The sequence below is a fragment of the Bos indicus genome, chromosome X (assembly GCF_029378745.1).
Source record: "Bos indicus isolate NIAB-ARS_2022 breed Sahiwal x Tharparkar chromosome X, NIAB-ARS_B.indTharparkar_mat_pri_1.0, whole genome shotgun sequence".
NCBI classification, from domain to species: domain Eukaryota; kingdom Metazoa; phylum Chordata; class Mammalia; order Artiodactyla; family Bovidae; genus Bos; species Bos indicus.
Genome location: NC_091789.1, coordinates 138,031,627 through 138,056,193, shown reverse-complemented (window position 1 = coordinate 138,056,193; position 24,567 = coordinate 138,031,627). Strand labels below are relative to the sequence as shown.

The window sequence follows — 24,567 nt, the reverse complement described above, 5'->3', positions numbered from 1 at the left end:
CTTCATTAGAAAGTTCTGAGCTACAGTTTTCTGAACAGGCCTCCTGTGTCACCAAGCATCTGTTTTGCTTCCTGTCTCCCTCACTCCCACCGCCCTGGGTCTGCACATGAGACCTGCCTAGGCTCTGTTTTCCAGAGAACCCAGGTAAAATCAGGAAGAAAAATAACTAATACATGTAAAATACTCTGAGCCTCACTGAGCAACACTGTTGCCACCACCCACATGTGGCTACTGAGCACAGGAAATGTGGTGAGCATGAATCAAGATGTGCTGTGTTAAAAAAAAAAAAAAAAAGACAAACTGGGATTTCAAAGAGTTAGCACAACAGAAATCTCATTATAATTTTATATTAGTTATATATTGAAAGGACACGGAGAAGGCAATGGCACCCCACTCCAGTACTCTTGCCTGGAAAATCCCATGGATGGAGAAGCCTGGTAGGCTGCAGTCCATGGGGTCGCTAAGAATCAGATACAACTGAGCGACTTCACTTTCACTTTTCACTTTCATGCATTGGAGAAGGAAATGGCAACCTACTCCAGTGTTCTTGCCTGGAGAATCCCAGGGACCGGGGAGCCTGGTGAGCTGCCGTCTGTGGGGTCGCACGGAGTCGGACACGACTGAAGTGACTTAGCAGTATATTGAAAGGACAATATTTTAGGTAACGGACTAAAGTATATTGCCAAAATTAACTTCAGCTGCTTATTTTTCCTTTTTGAGTGCATCTACTGAAAATTTTAAATGACATGTGGCTTCCATTATATTTTTATTGGACAACTCTGACTTTGAATATAGTACTTTTTAAGCCTGAAAAAGATGTCAGCCATTTTCATTTCTCATCCCAAGAAGGTCTAGAGATTTGCTGTCCATAAAGCCTAATGATAAAAAGGGAATGTGAGAACAGAAAGTGAGACAGATAAGGGAAAGGGGAACGAATATTTATGAATTACTCTTTCTGTGGTTAGGCACATTATATACCATGCAAATAATTCAACGACTACATCTTAATGTCCCTATTTGGCAGATAAGGAAATGAAGGTGCAAAAGCAAATTTTCCTAAGATCACAGGGGATCAAACAATGGAACTAAAAGGCAGACCCAGGTTTGCTTGACCCCACAGTCCATGCTCTTTTCAATCTATCATACTGTCAAAGGATTGGCTCGATAATGGTACAGTCTAGATAATGTAGCCGAGATGTTTTGGCATGAGTGAGGACATCCTAGAATCCCTAAATCGCCCACACAGGAGATCACCTACACTAAACAAGTTGAAAGCTGTTGCTGGACACAAATCAATCCATCTCTCCTTCTCTCTCTCCCCATCACACGCACCCCCACACCCGCACTGTGGGCACACGTAATGCAAGTGGTCACGGCACCTGATCACACAAAGCCATGAAAACCCCTCTTATTTTGTATTTTTGCTCCATCATTCCCTGGTCCAACCCCATCACCCCAGTGGCTCTCAGTCAAATTATTAACATTCTTCCACAAGGAATAGTCACACTCGCCTACCATACATGAGTTTCTGTTTCTTCCTATCCTTGTCAGCACTTGATTTTTATCAACTTATAGAGTGTAAAGTGGTAGATTATTAGAAAAGACATTTTTCTATGCATTGGTTAGAGGATTACCTTTTCATATTCTTCTCTGACTTCAACAGTTGGCTGGAGGATGTTCTTAAGAGCTGCTGTCCAGAGTTGCCACCAACACAAGCATCTGACTTCTCAAGAAGGCACAAATGTCTCACCTCGAAGAATGGAAGACTATGGATACATGGCTTCATTCTCCCAACTATGCTGATGCTCTGGCCTGATCACATACATCAGTTTTCTGCAGATGTAACTGCTCTAGAGCTTGGAGATTTGCTTGTGCAACAAGGTCTCATGGAACCAGGCCTGGTGTTACAGTAAATGTATGTCCTATTGTTTTAGGGACATTTTTTAAAACAAATGAGCACTGGACAGAATGAATTTAAGTTTAGCAGTCCTGATGGAGCCACATCAAGTCCAGGAGGGCAACCCGGGCTACTGTGCTTATAAAGAAAAAGAAAATCCATGTTCTACTGAAGCAGAGCAGAATTTAAATTGGGTGAAAGGCCTTTGGGATTTTATTTAGAATGGAATTTTTAATTATAATTTCTTTTGATTTGGTTTGTAAAGGCAAGGAGTTTTAGATCAGAATCTGACTTTCTTCTTAGAGATTTGATGATGGGATCTGTTCAAATTTGGGACATTTTAACATCTAGATATTTCTTATGCTATCACTCGGGCTTCTTATACACCACTCAACCTGGCTGCATATATTTTCAACAGGGAAATAAGATAGGGAGTCAATGTGCAGCCTAGAATATGTGATATACCTTGATGTTAAGAAAGACTCTCTGCGCCCGTTTCAAAATTTTCTGGTTAGCCCAGCTTATCCCAGACGCAGAAGTTCGTTTTGGTGGGAGGAGGTCCAGGTTGATAAATTTCTCCTCTCCTTCCCTGAGGGGGGCACTCATTGCTAAGTGTCAAATCCAATAGGCTAACAGAATGAAACACTGGGGAATGTGGTGGGAGCCTCCAGACCCTTCCCTGATGTCCCCAGGAGGCAACTGCCAGCTGCTCTTTGCCCTCCTTACTCATCCCTGGGGGTGGAGGGGAGGGGGAAGGATGGTACCCTCTTGATGAGGGTAACTTGAGGAAGTACACATGCTCAGCTCACACCCTTCTGGGCTTTTCCTTTTTTCTTTCCTCTCTCTCTCCTTCTGCCATGAGATAATAAGTCTGCCTCTGAAAAGGATGTCTATGATTGTCCAGCTCTGCCTAGACACATATAACAAAGTAGGGAAGTAGTAGGAAGCCCCCAAGGTCTCAGACACAGGTCACTTGCTCTTCTCCAGTAATAAAGATGGTATTGGGTTTCCCTGGTGGTTCAGTGGTAAAGAATCCGCCTGCAATGCAGGAGATCCAGGTTCAATCCCTGGGTCAGAAAGATTCCGTGGAGGAGGGCATGGCAACCCACTTCAGTATTCTTGCCTGGAGAATCCCATGGACAGTGGAGCCTGGCAGGCTACAGTCCATGGGGTCACAAAAAGGTGGACACGACTGAAGCGACTGAGCACACACACACGCACAAAGATGCTATTTGGACCTTCACCCAGCCGACTTCTCCGAGTCTACCTTGCAATTCATTCCGAGCTTGGGATGGGAAGGAGGTTGATCTTCTGGTCTTCTCCTGCACCTCAACTCCCTACATCTGACTTCTGCCCAATTCTAAGTCCTCTCTGCTGCTTTTGTCTGGTTGACGGACTCTTGTCAGTTAAAACCTATGAAAACATTTAATCACAGTCACCAGGAACTCTCACTCAAAACTTCTTTTGGACTAATCAGTAACATATGGCCTTAAATCACTACCTGATGCAGGGAAAATCCACCAGCCAAGTGCCCACAGTTACTCAGAGACACTCAAAGTCTCCAAGGCAGACAAAGATGTAGATGGGTACTGACTCCTGACAAGCTGAGCAGCCACAGCCAGGCATGTGAGGAAAACTGGCCAGAGGCAGGGGTCTGAAGGTGGTGGGAAAGAAGGGCCTTGTTCTGGGTTTCAAAATGGTTTCCTTCCAAATGAAGCATTTAAATTTTTCCAATTGCTATTCATAGTTGGACCAGGAAAGAAAATTTGGGGCCATCATGGTTTCCTTCCATAATGTTAAAAAATAATCATCTACATGGAAGCAAAGAGAGCAAGGGGGCTTCATGAGGGGCTTACAGTTTTATGAAAAAGAAGGAAATTAACATTATTTTATTCTTTATTGAACCTGGAGCTTACTCAATCCATGCTGTGTTTCAAATGGAACCCCTCCAGTCTCCACGTGGATGGCTCCTACAGACAGTGATGTGAATGTACTGTATCTTTGAAATTTTACACTGTTTTGGTTTTGATCATGCAGAGAGGGAGAGAAAAGGCAGAGCGGGCAGAAGAGCAATTATGCCAGGTGAAACATCTTTGATACATTCATAGTTAAAGACATTAGAGAATGACATTGACAAGTTAAAAAGAGAGAGAGAAATTACCACGTTACAAGAAAAGCTTCACATGATAAAAACGATTAACCATTTTCATGCGTAAAACAATGGGCATACGTTTTGAAGGCCTCCTCAAAGCATTGTTATTCCACTGGCCACTGACAGGTGTGAACAGCATTACTTTCACTCCCACTATCTGACAGGTGTGAACAGCATTACTTTCACTCCCGCTATCTGACAGGTGTGAACAGCATTACTTTCACTCCCGCTATCTCCTTCGTACTATCTAGATTCTTTCCATCCTTCTTTGCCAGGCCAGTTGGCTCCGAGATTCAGGCCTGCTGTTTCTGTCCCTTCCAGACTGGGCCGAGTCTCCTGTCTGTTCTGCCTTCCCCTAAACCCGTCATGTGTACTAGCCTGGTGACCCAGCAGAGTATACTCATGCTAGCAGTGACTATGTCTGTCCTTCCCCTGTGCCCTTCCAGCTCCCTGATATCTTTCCTCTTTTCCCTCACATCTTCACAGGGTCTTACACAAAGATGGCCCTCAGTACCACACTGAACTATGGTGGCATAAATACCTTCCTGAAAAACGCTCCTAATCTCCCAATGACCAGTACAGGAGTCCTTCCAGGAATGGTGGGATCTGACCGTTTCCTTATCTTGTTTTATTAAGAGTATGTGCAATAGCCCATGGTCTGCAATGAATGATGAAGAGGATTCACTCTGGCTTGAAGACCACACATGCTCCTCTTTTACAGAGTCATCCCCATCCATGATTTAGAGCCCATTAAAGCTGAACACTTTTAATTCTTATTTCTCTTGGAGTACCTATACCTGACCACAGAATTCTTGATGAAGCTTCAAGTAATCAGAATTCTACCTGACACCGAATTTACTCATCACATTTTAGTGTGACTTTGCTCAAACTGTTCAAAAGCCACATGATCCCAAGGATTTGTGCTTTGGTCAAAATAAAGTCTGGTGTTTGTAGCTCTCAATGGTGTAGCTTTATATATGCCAGTACCAGTTTTTAAAATACCAATATCCACTTCATTTAGATCCACAAGAACTCAGTTTTTAATGCAATAGGCAAGAACCTCTGAAGCTGTCCTGTTTTCCTTCACTGTGGTTAGAAATACTCTGTACTTTGTTCTGGGAAAAGACTTCTTATATCCCAAAAGGACAAGCCTTGACTGCCAGAGAAATGATTCTAATGACAGGGCAAGTGTCTGCTCACCTTTACTGAAGGTGATACTTGCTTATTAGAGCTTTCATTATGCCCTTAGTCTAAATCCCTTACTAATTTGTAACCCTCATTAGTAATGGCCAACAATGTATGGATGGTTCAAGAAATAACTTTTGGTTTAAAAGTACACTTATTCATAATTCATTTATTGGCAGAAGAGAGCTTGTTGACACCACTGGAATGTTCTTGCTAAGTGACTAGGTTGGCAGGGACATCTTAAAGGAATAAGAACATCTGGCACCCTTCGTGCACACCAAGAATGGTATTTCTGGGGTGAATGGGCTGCCCTAGGCAAGAGCAGCCTTCCGTAGAGCTGATGTGAACAGATCCTGACCACTGTTTATTTGAACATTCCTAACTGCAAGTGAAATGCCAACTACAGCTGCCAACTCCGGACAAGTTCTCTGGTGTCTTCCTATTTACTGAACAAGACTAACAGACCTAACTGAGCCTGGTCTCAACACTCAATCAGAACCAAGATTGGCACTTGTCTGTGCAACAAGGCTGGTCATCTGCTTGGGCTACTGGGCCAGTGATGGGGCAGGTCCTACAGAATGAAGGGCTTTGTGAAATGTGAGATGAGACAGGGCTGCACACAGCACCCCACCCGACCTTACCCTCAAACTACGCTACTGAAAAACCCTGGGAGAGAGGGATGCAGGAATATATATACAACCAAGGTCAACCTCAGGTAAAATCCAGGTCTTGGGTTTGCGTTTCCTTTCTTCCAATGTCTCACATAGTCTCCTCTTGCCCTGTTGCAACTACACCAGGATCTGGCTGCTTCTGGTTGCCTATCCAGCCTCCCATCAAGATTCCCCCCAAAACCAGTGCACCCCTAGCATCCAAGTCTTTTCTATAAGCCATTACAAGACAGGACCCCTGCCCTCTCGCTTTTCTTTCTTTCCTTTTCTCTCTCCATCCACACAAGCAAAATTACTTCTCTGTCCTCCAGACTACCATGGAAGTTGTACACATTGCTGTTTTAGCATTTCTTGTATCACATGCGACTTCTGATGCTGGCCTGTTTCTCCCCCCAGCTAGACAGTGACCTTATTTGAGGACCCGCTGTATCTTATTCACATCGTAGCTCCAGGGCACTGTGTACTGTACAAACAGCAGGCGTCTGATGACTGAATGAACAGAACTCATAAAAAAATGGGACCTGTGAATTAAATATAACAGTCAGTCCCAAAATCCCCTGAATGATGAAGACGTGATGGCTGCATAGACCTATGGCAGCTAAGAAGGCTTCACTAAAGTAGAGGGGACCTGGGTTGGACCTCGATGATGACTAGCGAGCAGATGGAAATGGTAAACTTCTCTCCAAATTTCTATGGGGCTTCACACTTGACAGTAACTTTTCCCTGAACTGCTCTGTTTCCCCCTTGTCCTGTGTCAAAGGGAGACCAGGAGGCTCTCTGCCTGGTGTGGTATTTCCTTTCCTCTCTCCCCACACTCACTCATTACTCTCCCCACACTCACTCATTAAAATATTTATTTAAAATCTGAAAATGAAAATTCAGCCTAAAGTTATTTAGGTGCTTGTGAATTTGTTAGGAAGAACTTTTTAAAAAACCATTCCTCATAGCGTCTAATTAAACATGGACCATACAAGAGAAAGCAATGGAAATAAAACCCAGAGGAAAAGGAAACTGTTGTCAGAAAGTAAGACAAAACCGCATCATTAAAAATCTTAAATGCCTACAATGATCAAATTATATTAGGTTTCCATAAATTGCCTCTTAGAGATAATGGCCATCCATTAAAAAAATATTTAGTATGTAATATAACATTGAATAACACAGTATTTTTATAAGCTCTTTTATATTTGTACCTATTTTTCTTATACTGAAAAATCCTAATTCCTAAAAATGTTAACAAACTTACTCATTTGTTTTGTTTCTTAATATGTACAGGACCATTTTAAAATTGTAATGCCAACACTAACAATACAAATACAAAATGAAGCTTAAAACTTTTTATGCTTTTGCCTTTAGAGTATACCCCACTCAAACTGTACACTCAGAAAACTGTGTTTAAAATCCCTTAAAATAAGTATTTTTCTCTGTGTGGTCTGAGATCTTTACACAAATTTTTAGGTTCTTCATTTGTTTCTGCTTGGTTTTAAGGTTTGGGGTTTTTTTTTCCTTCTGGTTTAACTTGTTTTAAATATGTAAATATTTACATCTTTCAAAATTAAAAATAAAAAGACATACTGAGAAAAGTCTCAGATTCATCCTTAATCTCCCTCCAACCCAAAGGGAATTTTTTTTTAATGTCCAGTTTTAAGAGTGCTCTGCTGATGTAGAAATAAAAGCAATTAACAGAGAGGCCTTTGGAAGAGAGGAGTCCTTTCTGAGCAAGTGTTGTTTTCCCTGTTTGCTCTCGAGCCAGCTGGACCCTGTTACCCAGATCCCTTTGTCAAAAACCCACCGCCCCACTTGCAACCTCCCCTACTGGGAGATTAGCCAGTCTTCTTTGTCATGAACTTGCTGGAATACTTCAAAGAAAAAAAGAAGAATTCCTGTGCTACCTGCTTACAAGATTTATTGATTTTTAAATGCTGCCTTGAGAAGTTGTTGTTCTGGGCTTGGGAAAGAGAGGCCTCCCGTGGGAGGGGGTCAGCTTTCCCCTCATCACCAAGGGAACAGAAGGTAGCTCACAAAGGCTAGGGGGGAGGCGAGCTGAGAATCTGGCGCCAACTCTGAAGTCGGCAAGATCTATTTCACACGGCCAATCCAATTTTTAAAAATTCACATTTCCCCTGAAAGAGCTAAATGGAAACAATGTAAAAATGTTCTAAGTTTACTGCCCAGTGTTATCGCCCAAAACCCACTGACATTTGGACAAGCTATAAAATTATTTCCTCGAAAGCTACATAAACTAGATATTTTTTAATCAAATTAAGGTAAAGGGGAGACTGGTGAAATTCTAGATTGATGATAAAGTGTTGCAAATAACTTTGTGCCCTTGGAGTTTCCCAGATGAAAACAAAAGCTGGCAAGTAGTATGGTGGGCAGCGGTTTCTCTCTAGTTCTGGTCTAGGAAAAGGCATGTGTGGTCACCAGCGGACTGCCACAGCCTGGGGACACCCTCAGCTCTTCGAATCAGAGGTGACAATCACAGGCTTGGTTACAGATCACGTGCCAGCCCATAACATGGGCTAATTAGTGAGCAGGCTGTTTTTTGGCCCAAGGGACATGAGGTCTCCCAGTGCCGGCCAGGGCTAAACTGGGGCCCAGAAGTCAGAGAGCCCACAGGGATGCACTGAAACCCAGTAAGTACATCACAACTCCGCGTCAAGCCATGCCCTGAAACACAAAGGAGAGATGTTACTGCAAGCAATGAAACACCTGTCTGTGGACCCCCAAAGGGAACCATGAACCTCCAAACCTCTGCTCATTGATCATTATCACTGCTTGAATTTAAGAAACCTGCAGGAAACAATCTTTGTCTTGCAGAACAGCCCAAAATTCATATTTAAAGGGAAAAAAATCAATCTGGTTTTTACTTCCCTGCTTCCGAACTCCTTAAATAGTTTATTTCATTGGAAACTAGAATTTAGCTACTTTTATTGTTCTCTCAACTTTTTTAGTTAGCTTGAATTAAGCTTACTGCAGTCATTCTTAATCCCTACATTGTCGATCTTACTACTTTACCCTTGTTTCTGGCAATCCAGTGTTCATTTACATTTTAATTTCACTTCTGCACCCGGCAAGTATTTACTGATTGCCTTGTATGTATCAGGCACTGTTTCAGGTGCTGGGGGCACAGTGGTAAACAAGATTTGAGCAAATTACATGAGATGTTTGGCAAATTCTTTTGAAAAGTGAATTTTTAAAAGGTCTGGTTATCCAATACATGAATATACAGTCTGCTCATCAGAAGGAAGCTTCTTCTTGTTATGTCTGTAGGCCACGTGAATGCTACACAAAGCTTCTGCAAAGAAGTAAAAGCAGCAACCACTTCTAGAGGCCTTACTCTACACCAGGGATTGGTTTAAGTTTTTTACCCGTATTAACCAAGTTAATCCTCCCAAGGACCCTCTGAGTCATTATAACAATCTCCATTTTACAGATAAGAAAACAGAGGCGCAGCAAGCTTACATGACTTCACTAAAGGCAGTCAGTGGTGGAACTGGCCTTGAACTCAGTAGCCTGGCTCCAGATCGCCTTTTTCTGACCCTGGTGGGGCTGAGGCCTCCTTAACATTTGCTTCTGACACAACAGAATTTTAAACAGCAGGAGGCAAGAAGAGGCATTTGTTGGGGAAAGAATCACGTTCCAGAGAGAACTGGCAATAAATATTCCTGATTGGCTGCCTGATACAGATGGAATGGAGTTTGGAGAATTTCATACTCTCATGAAATGAACATGTGATTTTTGACCTTCCAGAAGCGACAGAAACTATTCAAAGTATCCCATTTTTATCTTTTCCCCCTTTCAGCCTTCACTTTAGATGATGCTCTCCTGGCAGAATCTTCCTCCAAATTGGCCATGGCTTCTCAAGAGCTGAGGAAATGCTCAGACACACATAACTGGGAAAACAGGGACACATCTACCTTTGGGATTAGGACAAGGTCAGTTGTACTGCTTGCAAAAGCTTCCAGCATTCTGCAACAGACTCCCTCATGGCTTCTGTGGCTGTGGGAACTGAAGTCCAGAAAGGTTAAAAGATTTGCCAAAAGCCACAGAGCTGGACCAAAGTATCTTCTATAGGCACCTAACCAAACTGTCCCTTTTGATAAGTAAACTCCTGTGTCTTGGATCTCAGGGGGTGTCACACATGTTACAAACCATGGTCCCCAGACCACAGCATCAGCATCACCTGGGAGCCAGTTAGAAATGGAGATTCTCAGGCATCACCCAGCTCTGCTAAATCAGAATCTGCATTTTAACAAGAGCCCTGAGAAACCCAGGTGAATATTAAAACTGGAGAAGCACTGAAATGGTCACTAATTCCATTTTCTAGATATTTAAGTTGTTGGGAAGGGAACTGTTGGTGACTCTTGGTTGGTTATAAGCATATCAGTCTCCTGAAAGGTATGTTCTCAGCCTCATCTCATGATCTAACTTCAAATTATCTTCCTGATGCAAAACAACCTTCAGTTTGTTTTTATGGTAGATCTAGGCTTTTAAAGATCCAATCATTCCTTTGTAAGCAGATACTAAGGCTTCAAGTGTGCAAAACGACATTTCTTATGAGACCCAGAATGAAATGGTCAAGAGCCTTCCGTGTGTACAAGGATTCATGCTAGTGTCTTTTCCTCAGAGCAGGTTAAAGACTTTTCCCAAATCCCAGCAAGTCCTTTTAGCATAGACCACACACAGAAACCTCAGCCAAGCTTCTGCCCAAGTTAACACAAAGTAATCAAAATAATAATAAAACAGCTACCATTTACGTGGTGCTTACAACACGTCTGATGCCATTTTGACACTTTGAGTATTAAAACTCACTTTTAAACTTTTCAGTATGAAACTTTTGAGTATTAAAAAATCACTTAATCCTCACAGCAACCATGTGTTACAGGTGAGAACAATGGAGCACACACAAGTTCAGCAGTTTGCCATAAGCCACACAGCTGGTTCATGGTGGGGATTCTAATCCAGGTCGTCTATGTCTCCAGAGTCCATGCCACTAACCATAGCACCACACTGCCTCTCAGAGTCCAGATGAATGCTGCCCAGGCTTTCAAGACTCCTTTATTCAAATGTTCTCATAATAAAGATTGATCACTTATTTAGGAGAATGTAATTCACTTCAGAGATTTTACTTGACAAAGGGAAAAAGAGAGGCCAGCAGCTACCAAGACATTATTTCACTAAGTTAAAACATTACTTCTGGTCTCTAATTCTTGGTTGGGATTGCAAGACCAGGCGGTCTGCTGCTTGGAAGTGCTTTAAAATGTCCTTCTGCCTATAACTGGAACCAGCTCTGACATTAAAACTGCATTATATTTTCTGTAAATGAGAAGCAGTTGTAAACACTAAGGATTCATGATGTTGCTAGCTTTGATTATCTATTAAATCAGTTGTCTAACTTCTCTTTTCAGCTTCAGATAGCTCCACTTTTTTGGTAAGAGAAACCTTAAAGACAATTCCAATACACGTGACTGGGCAAAGCCTTGTGCTTTCGTTGAAACAGAGAGGGAAATCCTTTGACCTTTACCATCGGCCTCAGGATCCCCAGAAGGCCCATCCCTGGAGTCCTGAAAACACAGAATGAAAACTTTGGGAAATGGAGTGAAGGGCATCTCCTCTGCACCAATTCGGCTCTCTTAGACCCTCCATGTGCTCTGCCTTGTACCTGTAAAGATCTCTCTGTAGAGCTGAAGAGAAGGAAACCCTGGATGCACAGCTGAGAAGGGTGCTGCCCAAATGCTTGGCAACGTACGAATGGGTCACAGAAACACAATGAAGGGCAACTTTTTCAATTGCAAAGGGAAGCCAGAGGCCTGCCAGGGCACAGGCAGCAGTCAGTTATCAATGCTTCATAGGGAGTGAAGTTTGATATGCTTTTCCTCAATCACTTCTATTTGCACTGGAAACATGGTAAGGACGCAGGACAGGAAAGAACTGCAGTTGCAGCGCAGGAAATATAAAAACCAGTAAGTCCTCACCAATAATCACGACCAACTTGCTAACCACGAGGTGCATCCCACTGCCCAGCCGCCATCCCTGTGGGTGCATATAAACAAAATTTATTTAAATTAGCATTTAAAATAGCTTTAAGGGCTGGTTGCACAAAGAATTGCAAAGTGGGTCCCCATATGTTGATGCCAACTGAACAGGTTAACAGACAACTGAAAATAGACAACAGGTAGCAAGCGGGGAACTGGAGGTCTCAGCCTCTCCCAGATCCCCCTTTCCATCCTTTTTAACCATTTCTGTGCCACCCACCCCAAACCAATGGCCGTAAGTAATAACTTGGGGAAAGGGAGCACGAAAGCCCGGCTCCCTTGCCCGGGGTGGGGCAGACTGATCCTCCCGAGTCCGAGTCCTCTTTGGGACTCTGCCTGAGATGACACCCTTGCTCGGCTACCTTCCCTTTCCTGTCCGGGTTCCTGTTTCTGTTCCCCAAGGGACACTCCCTTTAAAACCACTGCCGGAGGAGTGCTCACCTCTGGGTCTGCCTCTGTGGAACCTCACCTAAGAGACCACACGACCTAGCTCAGTACCTAGGAACCCAGGCTCCCGGGAAGCCGGTATGCGACTAACGCAGTCCTGACCATACCCTTTCCGTACCAACATCTGTCCATGAAATTTAGCTGAAATTGATCTCATTTGATTAAAAGGTGGGACCCAGAAGTGAAATATAAAGTCTCAGTTAAGAAGAATGTATAAGACATAAAGGGCTTTGCAGGAGGAGAAGGGGATGACAGAGAATGAGATGAGTTGGATGGCATCACCAACTCAATGGACATAAGTTTGAGCAAACTCCGGGAGATGGTGAGGGACAGGGAAGCCTGGTGTGCTGCGGTCCGTAGGGTCACAAAGAGCTGGACACAACTGAGGGACTGAACAACAACAATAAGACATAAATGGATTAAATAAATGTTCAAGTCAATTTAAAAAAACCCTTTCTATGATGTAGCAATATATGTCCTTACTAAGTTGAGCACAAATAATTTAAATATATCTTCAGGGAGTAGAGTCAGTTTTGGATTTAGTTTCTGAAACGCACTGTTCTAATCTAAGACTATACTATAAATGAAAGGAAACAGACCCAATCTGCACACATGTTAAGATGAATCTTGAAAACTGCTTTTTTACTGAATTTTTTACATGAGCTTGCTTTCCTATAATTTTCCTAACTCTAAGGGTTAGCACATGGCAAAAAACTTCCAGGTTCCCTTAGAATGCACTTACTCTGACACCTCTGAAGCAAGTCCATTCCATGAGACGGGAACTGTGAAAAACTCAGTGAGAGTTGCAGACCCAGAGTGGTCCAGTGTCGTGTCGCCACGCACCTCAGCTTTCACAAACACCCCATGGCGTGGCTTACCTTGATTCCCAGGGCTTCTCCAGAAATAACAGCAACGGTCACGCCATCTTGACTGGGTTTAGGAATTTCGTCACTTTTCAGTTCCTGGTACCGAGGCTTCACCATCTTCTGTGAGCTCCTCAAATTAACCCACAGTTGTAGGCCGTGGACTGGCTCCTCTGAGCAAGGCATCTCGGCGTGCATGATGCCCTGGCCCGCGGTCATCCACTGCAAATACCAGAGCAACAAGAAGGAAGTGTGACCTGGCCTGTAATGAGCCGGCAGGTGGGACGATTACACCCCAGTAACTAAGCCAGGCACCTTACAAGTGCTGCTTTCCAAGTCCCCAGGCACCATGAGGAATAACAAAACGACAGTGACAACTGCTGGGGCCCTTTCTGGTTTTCCAAACGCATCCCATGCCTCGGAGTGTGAAATCAAAGCATCAGCTCGGGCATTCACAGAGGTGGAAGAACCCCCTCTTTGGCATCTCTGAGTCTCAGGTTGCCCTCTGAGATGGGAAGTTGCAGGCAGAGGGTAAACTGGGGAGGGCTCTCAGGAGATGCATCTTAATCAGTGAGAAAAGCAGGAAGGGGCACGAAGAGAAGCCAATCACCAATGCAGCTACAGTGGAAGCCTCAGCTGATCCAGCAGGGAGCTCTGGAATTGGATGAAACTTTAGAATTGTCCCAGATGGAGGCTCTTCTATCCCCACATCAACAAACCCTCAAGTGTGGGCCACGCAGCAGGAGGGAGAACCACCTTGGGAGAGGCCCTTCCCTGGGCAGAGGGCCATGCCCAGGGCAGGATGGAGGACGGGCGCATGGTACATGTGGAGGCCCACAGACTCCACCACACCCCAGACAGCTGACTTGAGTCAGTTGGCTCGACTCTGTTAACGGAGTCATCACTACCTGGAGAAAGTTACTGCCTCCACTGCTGTGCAGATCTTGCATGCATTCATTTCCTTCTTAGTTAGTAGGAGCATATGAGGGGCCAGCCCCAGATGCCAAGCTCAGGATCTGGAGATGAAGAGCTAGAAAACAACAGGTAGGTCTCCTGTCTGTCTCAGCTTGGCTTCTCCCGCAGAAGATCCTGAGACAGGTCTCCAGTGCAGGGACTTCATCTAGAAAGTGTTGCAGAAAGAAAGGAAGAGCAAGCCAGACAAGGGAGAAACCCAAAGAGGGGGTTAATGAGCAGGTTGCATCTGTGGGCACCTGAGGCTCAATCCTGCTGGGATCCATGCCAAGGTACATTAGAACTCCTGCATGGAGGGTGGAAGAACCCACTTCTGGGGTCACAGCCAGTCAGAGCTACACTTTATGTTCTGCTCTGGTGAGATGTTACTGTTGACTTTTGGGCCGTGACTCTTTGCCCTTTTGCTTTTCTGACTTTCAATCTCAGTTCAGTTCAGTTCAGTCAGTCAGTCATGTCTGACTCTTTGTGACCCCATGGACTGCAGCATGCCAGGCTCCCCTGTCCATCACCAAGTCCCAGAGCCTACTCAAACTCCTGTCCATCGCATCAGTGATGCCATCCAACCATCACATCCTCTGTCGTCCCCTTCTCCTCCTGCCTTTAATCTTTCCCAGCATCAGGGTCTTTTCCAGTGAGTCAGTTCTTCGCATCAGGGGGCCAAAGTATTGGAGTTTCAGCTTCAGCATCAGTCCTTCCAGTGAATATTCAGGACTGATTTCCTTTAGGATGGACTGGTTGGATCTCCTTGCAGTCCAAGGGACTGTCAAAGAGTCTTCTCCAACACCATATTTCAAAAGCCTCAATTCTTTGGTGCTCAGCTTTCTTTATACTCCAACTCTCACATCTAATTCCCTGATAGCTCAGTTGGTAAAGAATCCTCCTGCAATGCAGGAAACCCCAGTTTGATTCCTGGGTTGAGAAGATCTGCTTGAGAAGGGAAAGAGCTATCCACTCCAGTATTCTGGCCTGGAGAACTCCAAGCACTGTATAGTCAATGGGGTCACAAAGAGTCGGACAGGACTGAATGACTTTCACTTTCAATCTCGTGTTCACTGAAATGCCACAATTCAAATATTTTCAGCTGTCATCCCACAAAATATGTAAATAATCCCAGAAAGTACCCGATATAGAGTCCAGGCTTATAAAAACTGGCAAAAATGACCCAAACATTCCCTGGGAATTTTACCTGTAACATGTGTCCGACAGGACTTGTATGGTGGCAGGGCTTGGGTCATATTCTTAAGTGACAATACCTACCCTGAAAATGAACTGGAAGATAGAAAACTGTCTCAAAGACAGCAGAGAGATCTAGAAAGATGAGGACAGAAACTGGAGCAGTGAATGTGGCAACTGGGACATTGTGAGTGACCAGGACCTGGACAGCTTCAGGAAAGGTTTGGGGGCAGTGCTGAGAGGCCAACCTTGACTTCAATGAGTGGAGGATAGGGTGGAAGAGAAGGCAGCTGAGACCGTGACTCATGATTACTCTTTTGAGAAACATAAGAAAGACTTAGGTAAGAGCTAAAAAATGACTGTGGGGGGTTTAGGGAAGCATGAGAGAAGAACACAAGAGCCCTGCACAAGTTTTCAGATGGAGTGCAAGGAGCCATAGGAAGGGAGAAGTCCAGGACATAACAGACAGAGCAGGGACGTGAGAAGGTACCAGATGTGGGTGGGGTCATCAGCAACAGCCAAAGACTATGAACCATCGGCCATTCCTCGTCTTGGCCATACCTGCAGGTCTCCTGGGTTCAACTGACCAGCGTGTCCACAGAAGTCTTCATGGGCCATGCTGCCCCCTTCCAGGAGGTAAGATACCTTTGGGGGGGTGGAACAGAAGAAAAAGTAGGTGTTGGAGAGCTGTGAAGAGTTGTTCACTTTTTCCATTAAAAATGTGTTTAGGAAAACTTGCCAGGTGAGCTGAGGGGATGGACCTCAGTTGACAGGGCCCTGCTAGGCCAGGCAACATCTTTGAGAGAATTTCAATTGGGAGCCCCTTCCTCCAGGCAGAAGCAGCCGTGAGCAAGCAGAGCCCCTGGCTGAGTGAGAGGGGCTCCAGAGCTCAGAGTCAAGAGAGGAAGCTCCCACTGAGACAGCAGGAACCCTGTTACCAAGACCATGCTGACAGAGGTGTGTGGGAGGACAGATATCAGACCTCCACACCTTCCTCTACAAGGTGACTGGAGAAATCCAGAGGACCAGGCACGCACACCCACAAAATTGTTCAATACATGCTGGCAAGATATGTCAAATGATTTCACAGAAATGCAAGTTGACTTTCCAGAGGCGTGTCTGTATTAAATCTAAAAGCACTGTCCATGCTGAAATTCTGAATTGTCCGTCAGGGGAGCCACTAGCCACAAGTGGCTAAGTTTAAAGTAATTAACATTAAACAAAATGTAAGATTCAGGTCCTCAACTGTACTAGTCACAATTTGAGTCACACAACAGCCCTACTAGTGGCCACCATAGTAGGACAGTGCAGATGATAAGGCATTTCCATCTTTATAGAAAGTTTCACTTGATAACACTGATCTTGATAAATAAACCTGGATATCGGCATCCATCTATGGTAGGCATTTTGTGTGGAGAGCAAAACCTTCCTGGGAGCCCCTGCAATCATCGTATCTCTGGGCAAAATGAGATGGCACCAATTTTAAACTGCACAAGAAAATCAAGCCCGTCTTAGTTCATGATTTCACTAAAAGGAAAAAATCAAGCATCTCTAAAATTCATATTTAAAAAACTACTGTGATTATCCTAACTAACAAAGATGAAAAAGGCACCAAATACTTAGAAAGGATTTTACACTACCCCAAGGACCTGGTAACATTTGAAATATACAATTTAATACTAAAGGCTTAAAACATCACGTGTATGTTGAGGTTGGGGCCCTCTCTGTACAACTCTATTTAGATTCAACTTTCCATTTTGCTTATTTTGTATACACTTATGAAATTCACCTGTAATGCCAACAAGAAATACCAATGAGCCTCAACAGTTCTTAAAGGTATCTGCCAAACCATGTTTATCTGCAAACCACGTGTGGCTCCCTGCTTCTGGCTTATGGATGACAACTCTGATCATTTGTATTACTGGACAAAGTTTTCATATTATAGCTATGCATGGCATCTGATCCCATCACTTCATGGGAAACAGATGGGGAAACAGTGTCAGACTTTATTTTTGGGGGCTCCAAAATCACTGCAGATGGTGACTGCAGCCATGAAATTAAAAGACGCTTACTCCTTGGAAGAAAAGTTATGACCAACCTAGATAGCATATTCAAAAGCAGAGATATTACTTTGCCAACAAAGGTCCGTCTAGTCAAGGCTATGGTTTTTCCAGTGGTCATGTATGGATGTGAGAGTTGGACTGTGAAGAAAGCTGAGCGCCGAAGAATTGATGCTTTTGAACTGTGGTGTTGGAGAAGACTCTTGAGAGTCCCTTGGACTGCAAGGAGAACCAACCAGTCCATTCTGAAGGAGCTCAGCCCTGGGATTTCTTTGAAAGGAATGATGCTAAAGCTGAAACTCCAGTACTTTAGCCACCTCATGCGAAAAGTTGACTCATTGGAAAAGACTCTGATGCTGGGAGGGATTGGGGGCAGGAGGAAAAGGAGACATCAGAGGATGAGATGGCTGGATGGCATCACCGACTCGATGGATGTGAGTTTGAGTGAACTCCGGGAGATGGTGATGGACAGGGAGGCCTGGCGTGCTGCGGTTCATGGGGTCGCAAAGAGTCGGACACGACTGAGCGACTGAACTGAACTAAACTGAACACTTGTTTTAAAGTTCAATGTGTTTATCCTTTTAATGTTGGAAGTTTTATTTCAAAATTCTCTTTAACCATTATTTAAACAAACGAAACCAAAAATGTCATCTGCAATTAAAATCCCAACATCTCTTGTAATTATGTAACCCAGATCTAATTTTTGCTCAAAGACCCAGTCCACAAAATACAGCAATTTGAACCAGTACTTAAAAACAGATAATACTTTTTACCAACAAATTACAAGTCTCTAAAACTACAAAAAGAAACAGAGTAAAAATACTACATTTTAAGAAGAAAAACAAAAAAAAATATACCCAAGAGGTAAGAGAAGAAAAATATTTATAAAGGTCTCAGCATATACATCAGACACCACTATTTTACACAAAAATTATTTCCTCCTCCATACAAGAACCCATTATACATATCTAGGCCAGGTTTTTTTTTTTGTAGTCTATGTTTTTGCTTTATCCTAAGGCATAAAAAGTAGACCTAATCTTCAACAGTACATAAACTGAGAACTTCTAGATGTTCCAGCTGGATTTAGAAAAGGCAGAGGAATCAAGAGATCAAATAGCCAACATCCATTGGATCATAAAAAAAAAAGCAAGAGAATTCTTTTTGTTTCTGCTTCATTGACTATGCTAAAACTTTTGACTGTGTGGATCACAACAAACTGTGGGAAATTCTTCAAGAGATAGGAATACCAGACCACCTGACCTGCCTCCTGAGAAATCTGTATGCACACAAGAAGCAACAGTCAGAACCAGACATGGAACAATGGATTGGTTTCAAATTGGGAAAGGAGTATGTCAAGGCTGTATATTGTCACCCTGCTATTTAACTTATACACAGAGTACATCATGTGAAATGTTGGGCTAGATGAAGCACAAGCTGGAATTAAGATTGCCAGGAGAAATATCAATAACCTCAGATATGCAGATGATACCACCCTTATGGCAGAAAGTAAAGAGGAACTAAAGAGCCTCATGATGAAAGTGAAAGAGGAGAGTGAAAAAGTTGGCTTAAAACTCAACATTCAAAAAAATGAAGATCATGGCATCTGGTCCCATCACTTCATGGCAAATAGATGGGGAAACAATGGAAACAGTGACAGACTTGTATTTTCTTGGGCTCCAAAATTACTGCAGATGGTGACTGCAGCCATGAAATTAAAAGACACTTCCTTGAAAGAAAAGCTATGACAAACTTAGAGGGTGTATTAAAAAGCAGAGATATCACTTTACCAACAAAGATCCGTAGAGTCAAAGCTGTGGTTTTTCCAGTAGTCATGTATGGATGTGAGAGTTGGGCCATAAAGAAGGCTGAGTGCTGAAGAACTGATGCTTTTGAACTGTGGTGTTGGAGAAGACTCTTGAGAGTCCCTTGGACTGCAAGGAGATTCAACCAGTCAATCCTAAAGGAAATCAGTCCTGAATAATCATTGGAAGGATTTACTGTGAGGAGCACAGGAAGGATTTAGCTCACATTTGGGTGCCAGATAAAGTTTCTCAGAGGAAGTGAAGCCTAAGGAGGGATGGGAGTAAGCCAGACAAAAAAGATGACAGTGAAGGTGGGCCAGGAGTGTGTTCCAGCATACGTGAAGATCAAGAAGTAAAGAAGATCATCTCTCATTCAAGGAACAGGAATGGCAAGAGATAAGCCTAGAGAGACAAGAAGGGGGCCACAAAATAAAACCAAGTACAGCACTTAACGAATGTTTAGTTCAGCCACGATCTTGGCCTCCTTTATCATGCAATCCCTGCTCCATAAGCAAGGCAGGGCCTTCCACAAAGTGTTAGGGAAAACCTCCACTGCCCTTTGTGATGTATCTCCCTCCCCACAGAGGGTACTCCATTAATATTCAATTCAGTTCAGTTACTCAGTCGCTCAATGGTGTCCGACTCTTTGTGACCCCATGGACTTGCTGCTGCTGCTGCTGCTGCTGCTAAGTCGCTTCAGTCGTGTCCGACTCTGTGCGACCCCATGGACAGCAACCCACCAGGCTCCCCTGTCCCTGGGATTCTCCAGGCAAGAACACTGGAGTGGGTTGCCATTTCCCTCTCCAATGCATGAAAGAGAAAAGTGATAGTGAAGTTGCTCAGTCGTGTCCAACTCCTAGCTACCCCATGGACTGCAGCCTTCCAGGCTCCTCAATCCATGGGATTTTCCAGGCAAGAGTACTGGAGTGGGGTGCCATTGCCTTCTCCACCCATGGACTTAACACTCCTTAATTCTTGCTGCAGCTCGCCCACCCCTCCAAGGTTGGAAGGGAACAGCTTGATCTGATTGGTCGACTTAAAAGAAACTGCTCTCCTATACTGAACCCTGCCTCTCCCCTTCCTCTTTGGGAATCAGCCTGCCCACAGAAGGCCAGGGTCCTCTTTCGCTCTTCACCTCTATGAGAAGGACCAGCTCCAGCACATCCAGTGAGATCGGAACAGAGTTTGCCTCAGTTTCAGGTGTGGTATTTGGAAGCTTCCCTGGTGGCTCAGACAGTAAAGCATCTGTCTACAGTGCAGGAGACCCGGGTTCGATCCCTGGGTTGGGAAGATCCCCTGGAGAAGGAAATAGCAATCCACTCCAGGACTACTGCCTGGAAAACCCCATTGACAGAGGAGCCTGGTACAGGCCATGGGGTCGCAAAGAGTCGGACACAACTGAGCGACTTCACTTCACTTCACTTCACTCGGAAGCCCAGCTGCCTGCAGGCATAAGCCTCATTTGACAGGATCATCTTTATTGGAAATAAAGGTCTATTTCTGTCTGCTATCTATCTTTCTTACTCTTTCATCTGAAATCGTTCAGAATCCAGGCTGGGAAAACAGGCCATTATTTATTCTGTCTCTCCATACTCCCAATTTAAGGGCAATTTAAGGGCAATTTAAGACCTGCTACTGTCATGCTGTTGAAATCTTACACTGCAGCCTTACAATAAACCCAGCTCTTCTGGAGTAAATTTTATTGAGTGCTGGATCTTGAAAACAAGTATTTGTAGAGCACTTACAACAGTGAAAATCAAGCTGGGTGACATGAGGACTCTTCATGTGTCATCCTGCAGAACAATGTCATTGGGTATATACTGTGTACAGGACTGCCTTGGCAGTGACCTTTATCTCAGCAGGCGACAGGCAGATGGCTACAGAAACTAGAGGATCTAGACTGTGATGGTTAATTTTATGTTGTCAACTTGACTGGGCTAAGGGATGCTCAGATAGTAGGTAAAACATTATGTCCGGGAGCGTCTGTGAAGGTGCTTCTGGATGAGATTAGCATTTGACTCAGCAGACTGAAGACACATGTTCCACCATCACCAGTGTGGGTGGGTACATCCAATGCTTTGAGGGCTCGAACAGAACAAAAGGTGGAGGGAGGGTGAGTTCATGCTCTCGCTTATTCAGCTGAGATGCCTATCTTCTCCTGCCCTCAGACATCAAAACTCCAGGTTCTCAGTCTTTGAATTCTGGGACTTACATCAGCAGTCAGTCCCTTGGACCAGGGCCAGCTTGTAGATGGCAGACTGTGAGATTTGCCCACCTTCCTTAATCATGTGAGCCAATTCCTATAATAAATTGCCTCTTACATGGTCTTTGTGTATCCAATTGGTTCTATTTCTCGGGAGAACTCTGATTAGATTTTAAGTCTAAAACCCCTGCTTGGGAACTTGTGATCATAATGGCAACAATGCAACACTGACGCAGGAATAAAGGAGACTCATCTGTAAGAGAAATCAACATATAATCACAGCAATTTCAAATCAGGGGGCCAAGGGATGCATTTTCCAATAAATCGTATTATTGGAACAAGAGACTGACTATATGAAATGTCAACTAAAAAAATATTCACAAGCTACAAGTTGAGAGTTATATTTTATTTGGCAGACATTTTTAGGACTTCCAGCCTGGGAAGCAGCATCTCAAGGAACCCTAAGAGAACTGCTCTGAGGCAGCAAAGGGGGAGCTAGTTATAGGAGCTGTGCAACAAAGCGCAGGTAGTAGGAACAAAAGATAACCATCAATCAAAGAAAACTAGATATCTCAAGTTAAGGAATTTAGTGTTTTTTTGTGTATGGGAAGATGCAAGAGTCTTAAGTTCATTGAAATCATTCCTTTGATATGCACCTCAGCTATTCGGGGCCAGGATCCTATGTTTTCGTATCCTGAGTTTCCTCAGGGCTCACCATAGGGAGTGGCTGCAGTCTGACGGCTGCTGGTGGTGGTAGTGGTTTAGTCACTAAGTCGTGTCTGACTCGTGCGATCTCATGGACTGTAGCCCATCAGACTCCTCTGTCCATGGGATTTCCCAAGCAAGAATACTGGAGTGGGTTGTCATTTCCTTCTCCAGGTGATCTTCCTGATCTAGGGATCCAACATGCATCTCCTGCATTGGCAGGTGGGTTCTTTACCACTGAGCCACATGGGAAGCCCCCTGATGGCTGCTAGATGGCATATATTCTTTACTTCTTGAGTTTCCTCAGGGTTCACCAGCTCACCAGCAGAGATAGCCACAATCCTGATGACTGTGACATCCTTTGTTTATGGATACGGCAGGCAGTATTTTATTTCTCAGCAAAAAGAGAGTAAGCCCCCACTATATACAGAAAGGGATTCTCTGATAGCTCAGTTGGTAAAGAATCTACCTGCAATGCAGGAGACCCCAGTTTGATTCCTGGGTTGGGAAGATCTGCTGGAGAAGGGGTAGGCTACCCACTCCAGTATTCTTGGGCTTCCCTTGTGGCTCAGCTGGTAAAGAATCCACCTGCAATGTGGGAGACCTGGGTTTGATCCCTGGGTTGGGAAGATCCCTTGGAGAAGGGAATGGCTACCCACTCCAGTACAGAAATGTGTTCCAAATGGATTAAGAATTTAAAAACTATACTTCAAAGATTTTAACCTAAGGAGACAACAAGAATACGAAATGTCTGCACATATCTATCTTGAAATGTTTATTATGGTAGCAAAAAAACAGCAACAATCTGGATGACGGGTTAACAGGGTTCTTGTTGTTGTTCAGTCACTAAGTCATGTCTGATTCTTTGCCACCCCATGGACTGCAGCATGCCAGACTTCCCTGTCCTTCACCATCTCCCAAAGTTTGCTCAAACTCATGTCCAATTGAGTCCATGATGCCATCCAACCATCTCATCCTCTGTCACCCCCTTCTCCTCCTGCCTTCAATCTTTCCCAGCATTCAGGGTCTTTTCCAATGAGTTGGCTCTTTGCATAAGGAGGCCAAAACGTTGAAGCTTCAGCTTCAGCATCAGTCCTTCCAATGAATATTCAGGGTTGGTTTCCTTTAGGATTGACTGGTTTCATCTCTCTGTTGTCCAAGGGACTCTCAAGAGTCTTCTCCAGCACCACAACTTGAAAGTATCAATTCTTTGGTGCTCAGCCTTCTTTATTGGCAACTCTCACATACATACATGACTATTGGAAAAACCACAGCTTTGACTATATGAACCTTTGTCGGAAAGTAATGTCTCTGCTTTTTAATATGCTGTCTAGGTTTGTCAGTTTTTCTTCCAAGAAGCAAGCGTCTTTTAATTTCATGGCTGCAGTCACTGTCAGCAGTGATTTTGGAGCCCAGGAAAAGAAAATCTGTCACTGTTTCCACTTTTTCCCTATCTATTTGTCATGAAGTGATAGGACCAGATACCGTGATCTTAGTTTTTTTAATGTTGAGTTTTAAGCCAGCCTTTTCACTCTCCTCTTTCACTCTCATCAAGAGGCTTCGCTTTCTGTCATTAGAGTGGTATCATCGGCATATATGAGGTGGTTAATATTCCTCTCGGATAAATGATGGTACAGCCATACAAGAGAATATTATTATGCAACTGTTAAAAAGTAATACAGATCTTTATTCACTGTCACAGACAAATGAAATATTATTTAATCAGAAAAGCAGGCTACAGAACAGCAATTGTAGTTAAAGGGATCAAATGCAAAGATGCATTGAAATGGGTTTATTTAAATAAAACTATACCCAGTCATGCTGTGTATGCCTGTAAGTGCCCAGATGTACATGCACCAAAATGCGATTAAAGGTCATCTCCAAAGGGTGGAACTGCAGGTATATTTTATTATCTACTTTATTTTCTGATAGTCTGAGTTCTCTGCAATGAGTACTTTTTTTACAATGGAAACTATTTTTATTTGGAGGAAATAAAAGGTGCTGCCACTAATCAGTGAATGGCAGTAATGATATGCTTTATTCTACATAGATGCTGTTGAATACTGGTTCCCTGTGTAGATGACCTGGGGCTGGACAGGAAGGCATGAGACACAAAGCAAAACACTAAGAATCAGAAGAATAACTCCCTATTAGCTGTGAGGACAACACAGGTAGCTCTGACTTTAGTATGTTACTAGGTGGAAAAGATCTGGAATTATTATAGAGGGTACTCGTATCAAAATAAGACTTAGACACTTAGGACTCCATACAAGCTTAAAAATTTCAGAGGACAAATAAAAAGCTTCCAAATTTCAAACAACCAGCCCAACTACAATGTGTGGTGTCTAGAATTGCTTTCCTTTTCCTGATATGCATGCATTTTTAATTAAAATAACTGCATA

General features: G+C 43.6%; 1 protein-coding gene across 3 annotated transcripts in view; it reads right to left on the bottom strand.

The window, feature by feature from the left end:
* Positions 1-24,567, bottom strand: part of PIR (pirin) — a 98,112-nt gene that overhangs the window by 44,305 nt on the left and 29,240 nt on the right. For 2 of the 3 annotated variants that reach the window (XM_070783596.1, XM_070783595.1), the window contains exons 4-5: positions 15,957-16,040; positions 13,266-13,472 (exon numbers count right to left, since the gene is read on the bottom strand). In XM_070783596.1, coding sequence (XP_070639697.1) covers positions 13,266-13,472; positions 15,957-16,040 — 291 coding nt within the window. The remainder of the gene's footprint in view (positions 1-13,265; positions 13,473-15,956; positions 16,041-24,567) is intronic. The other variant, XM_070783597.1, reaches the window with a different exon arrangement.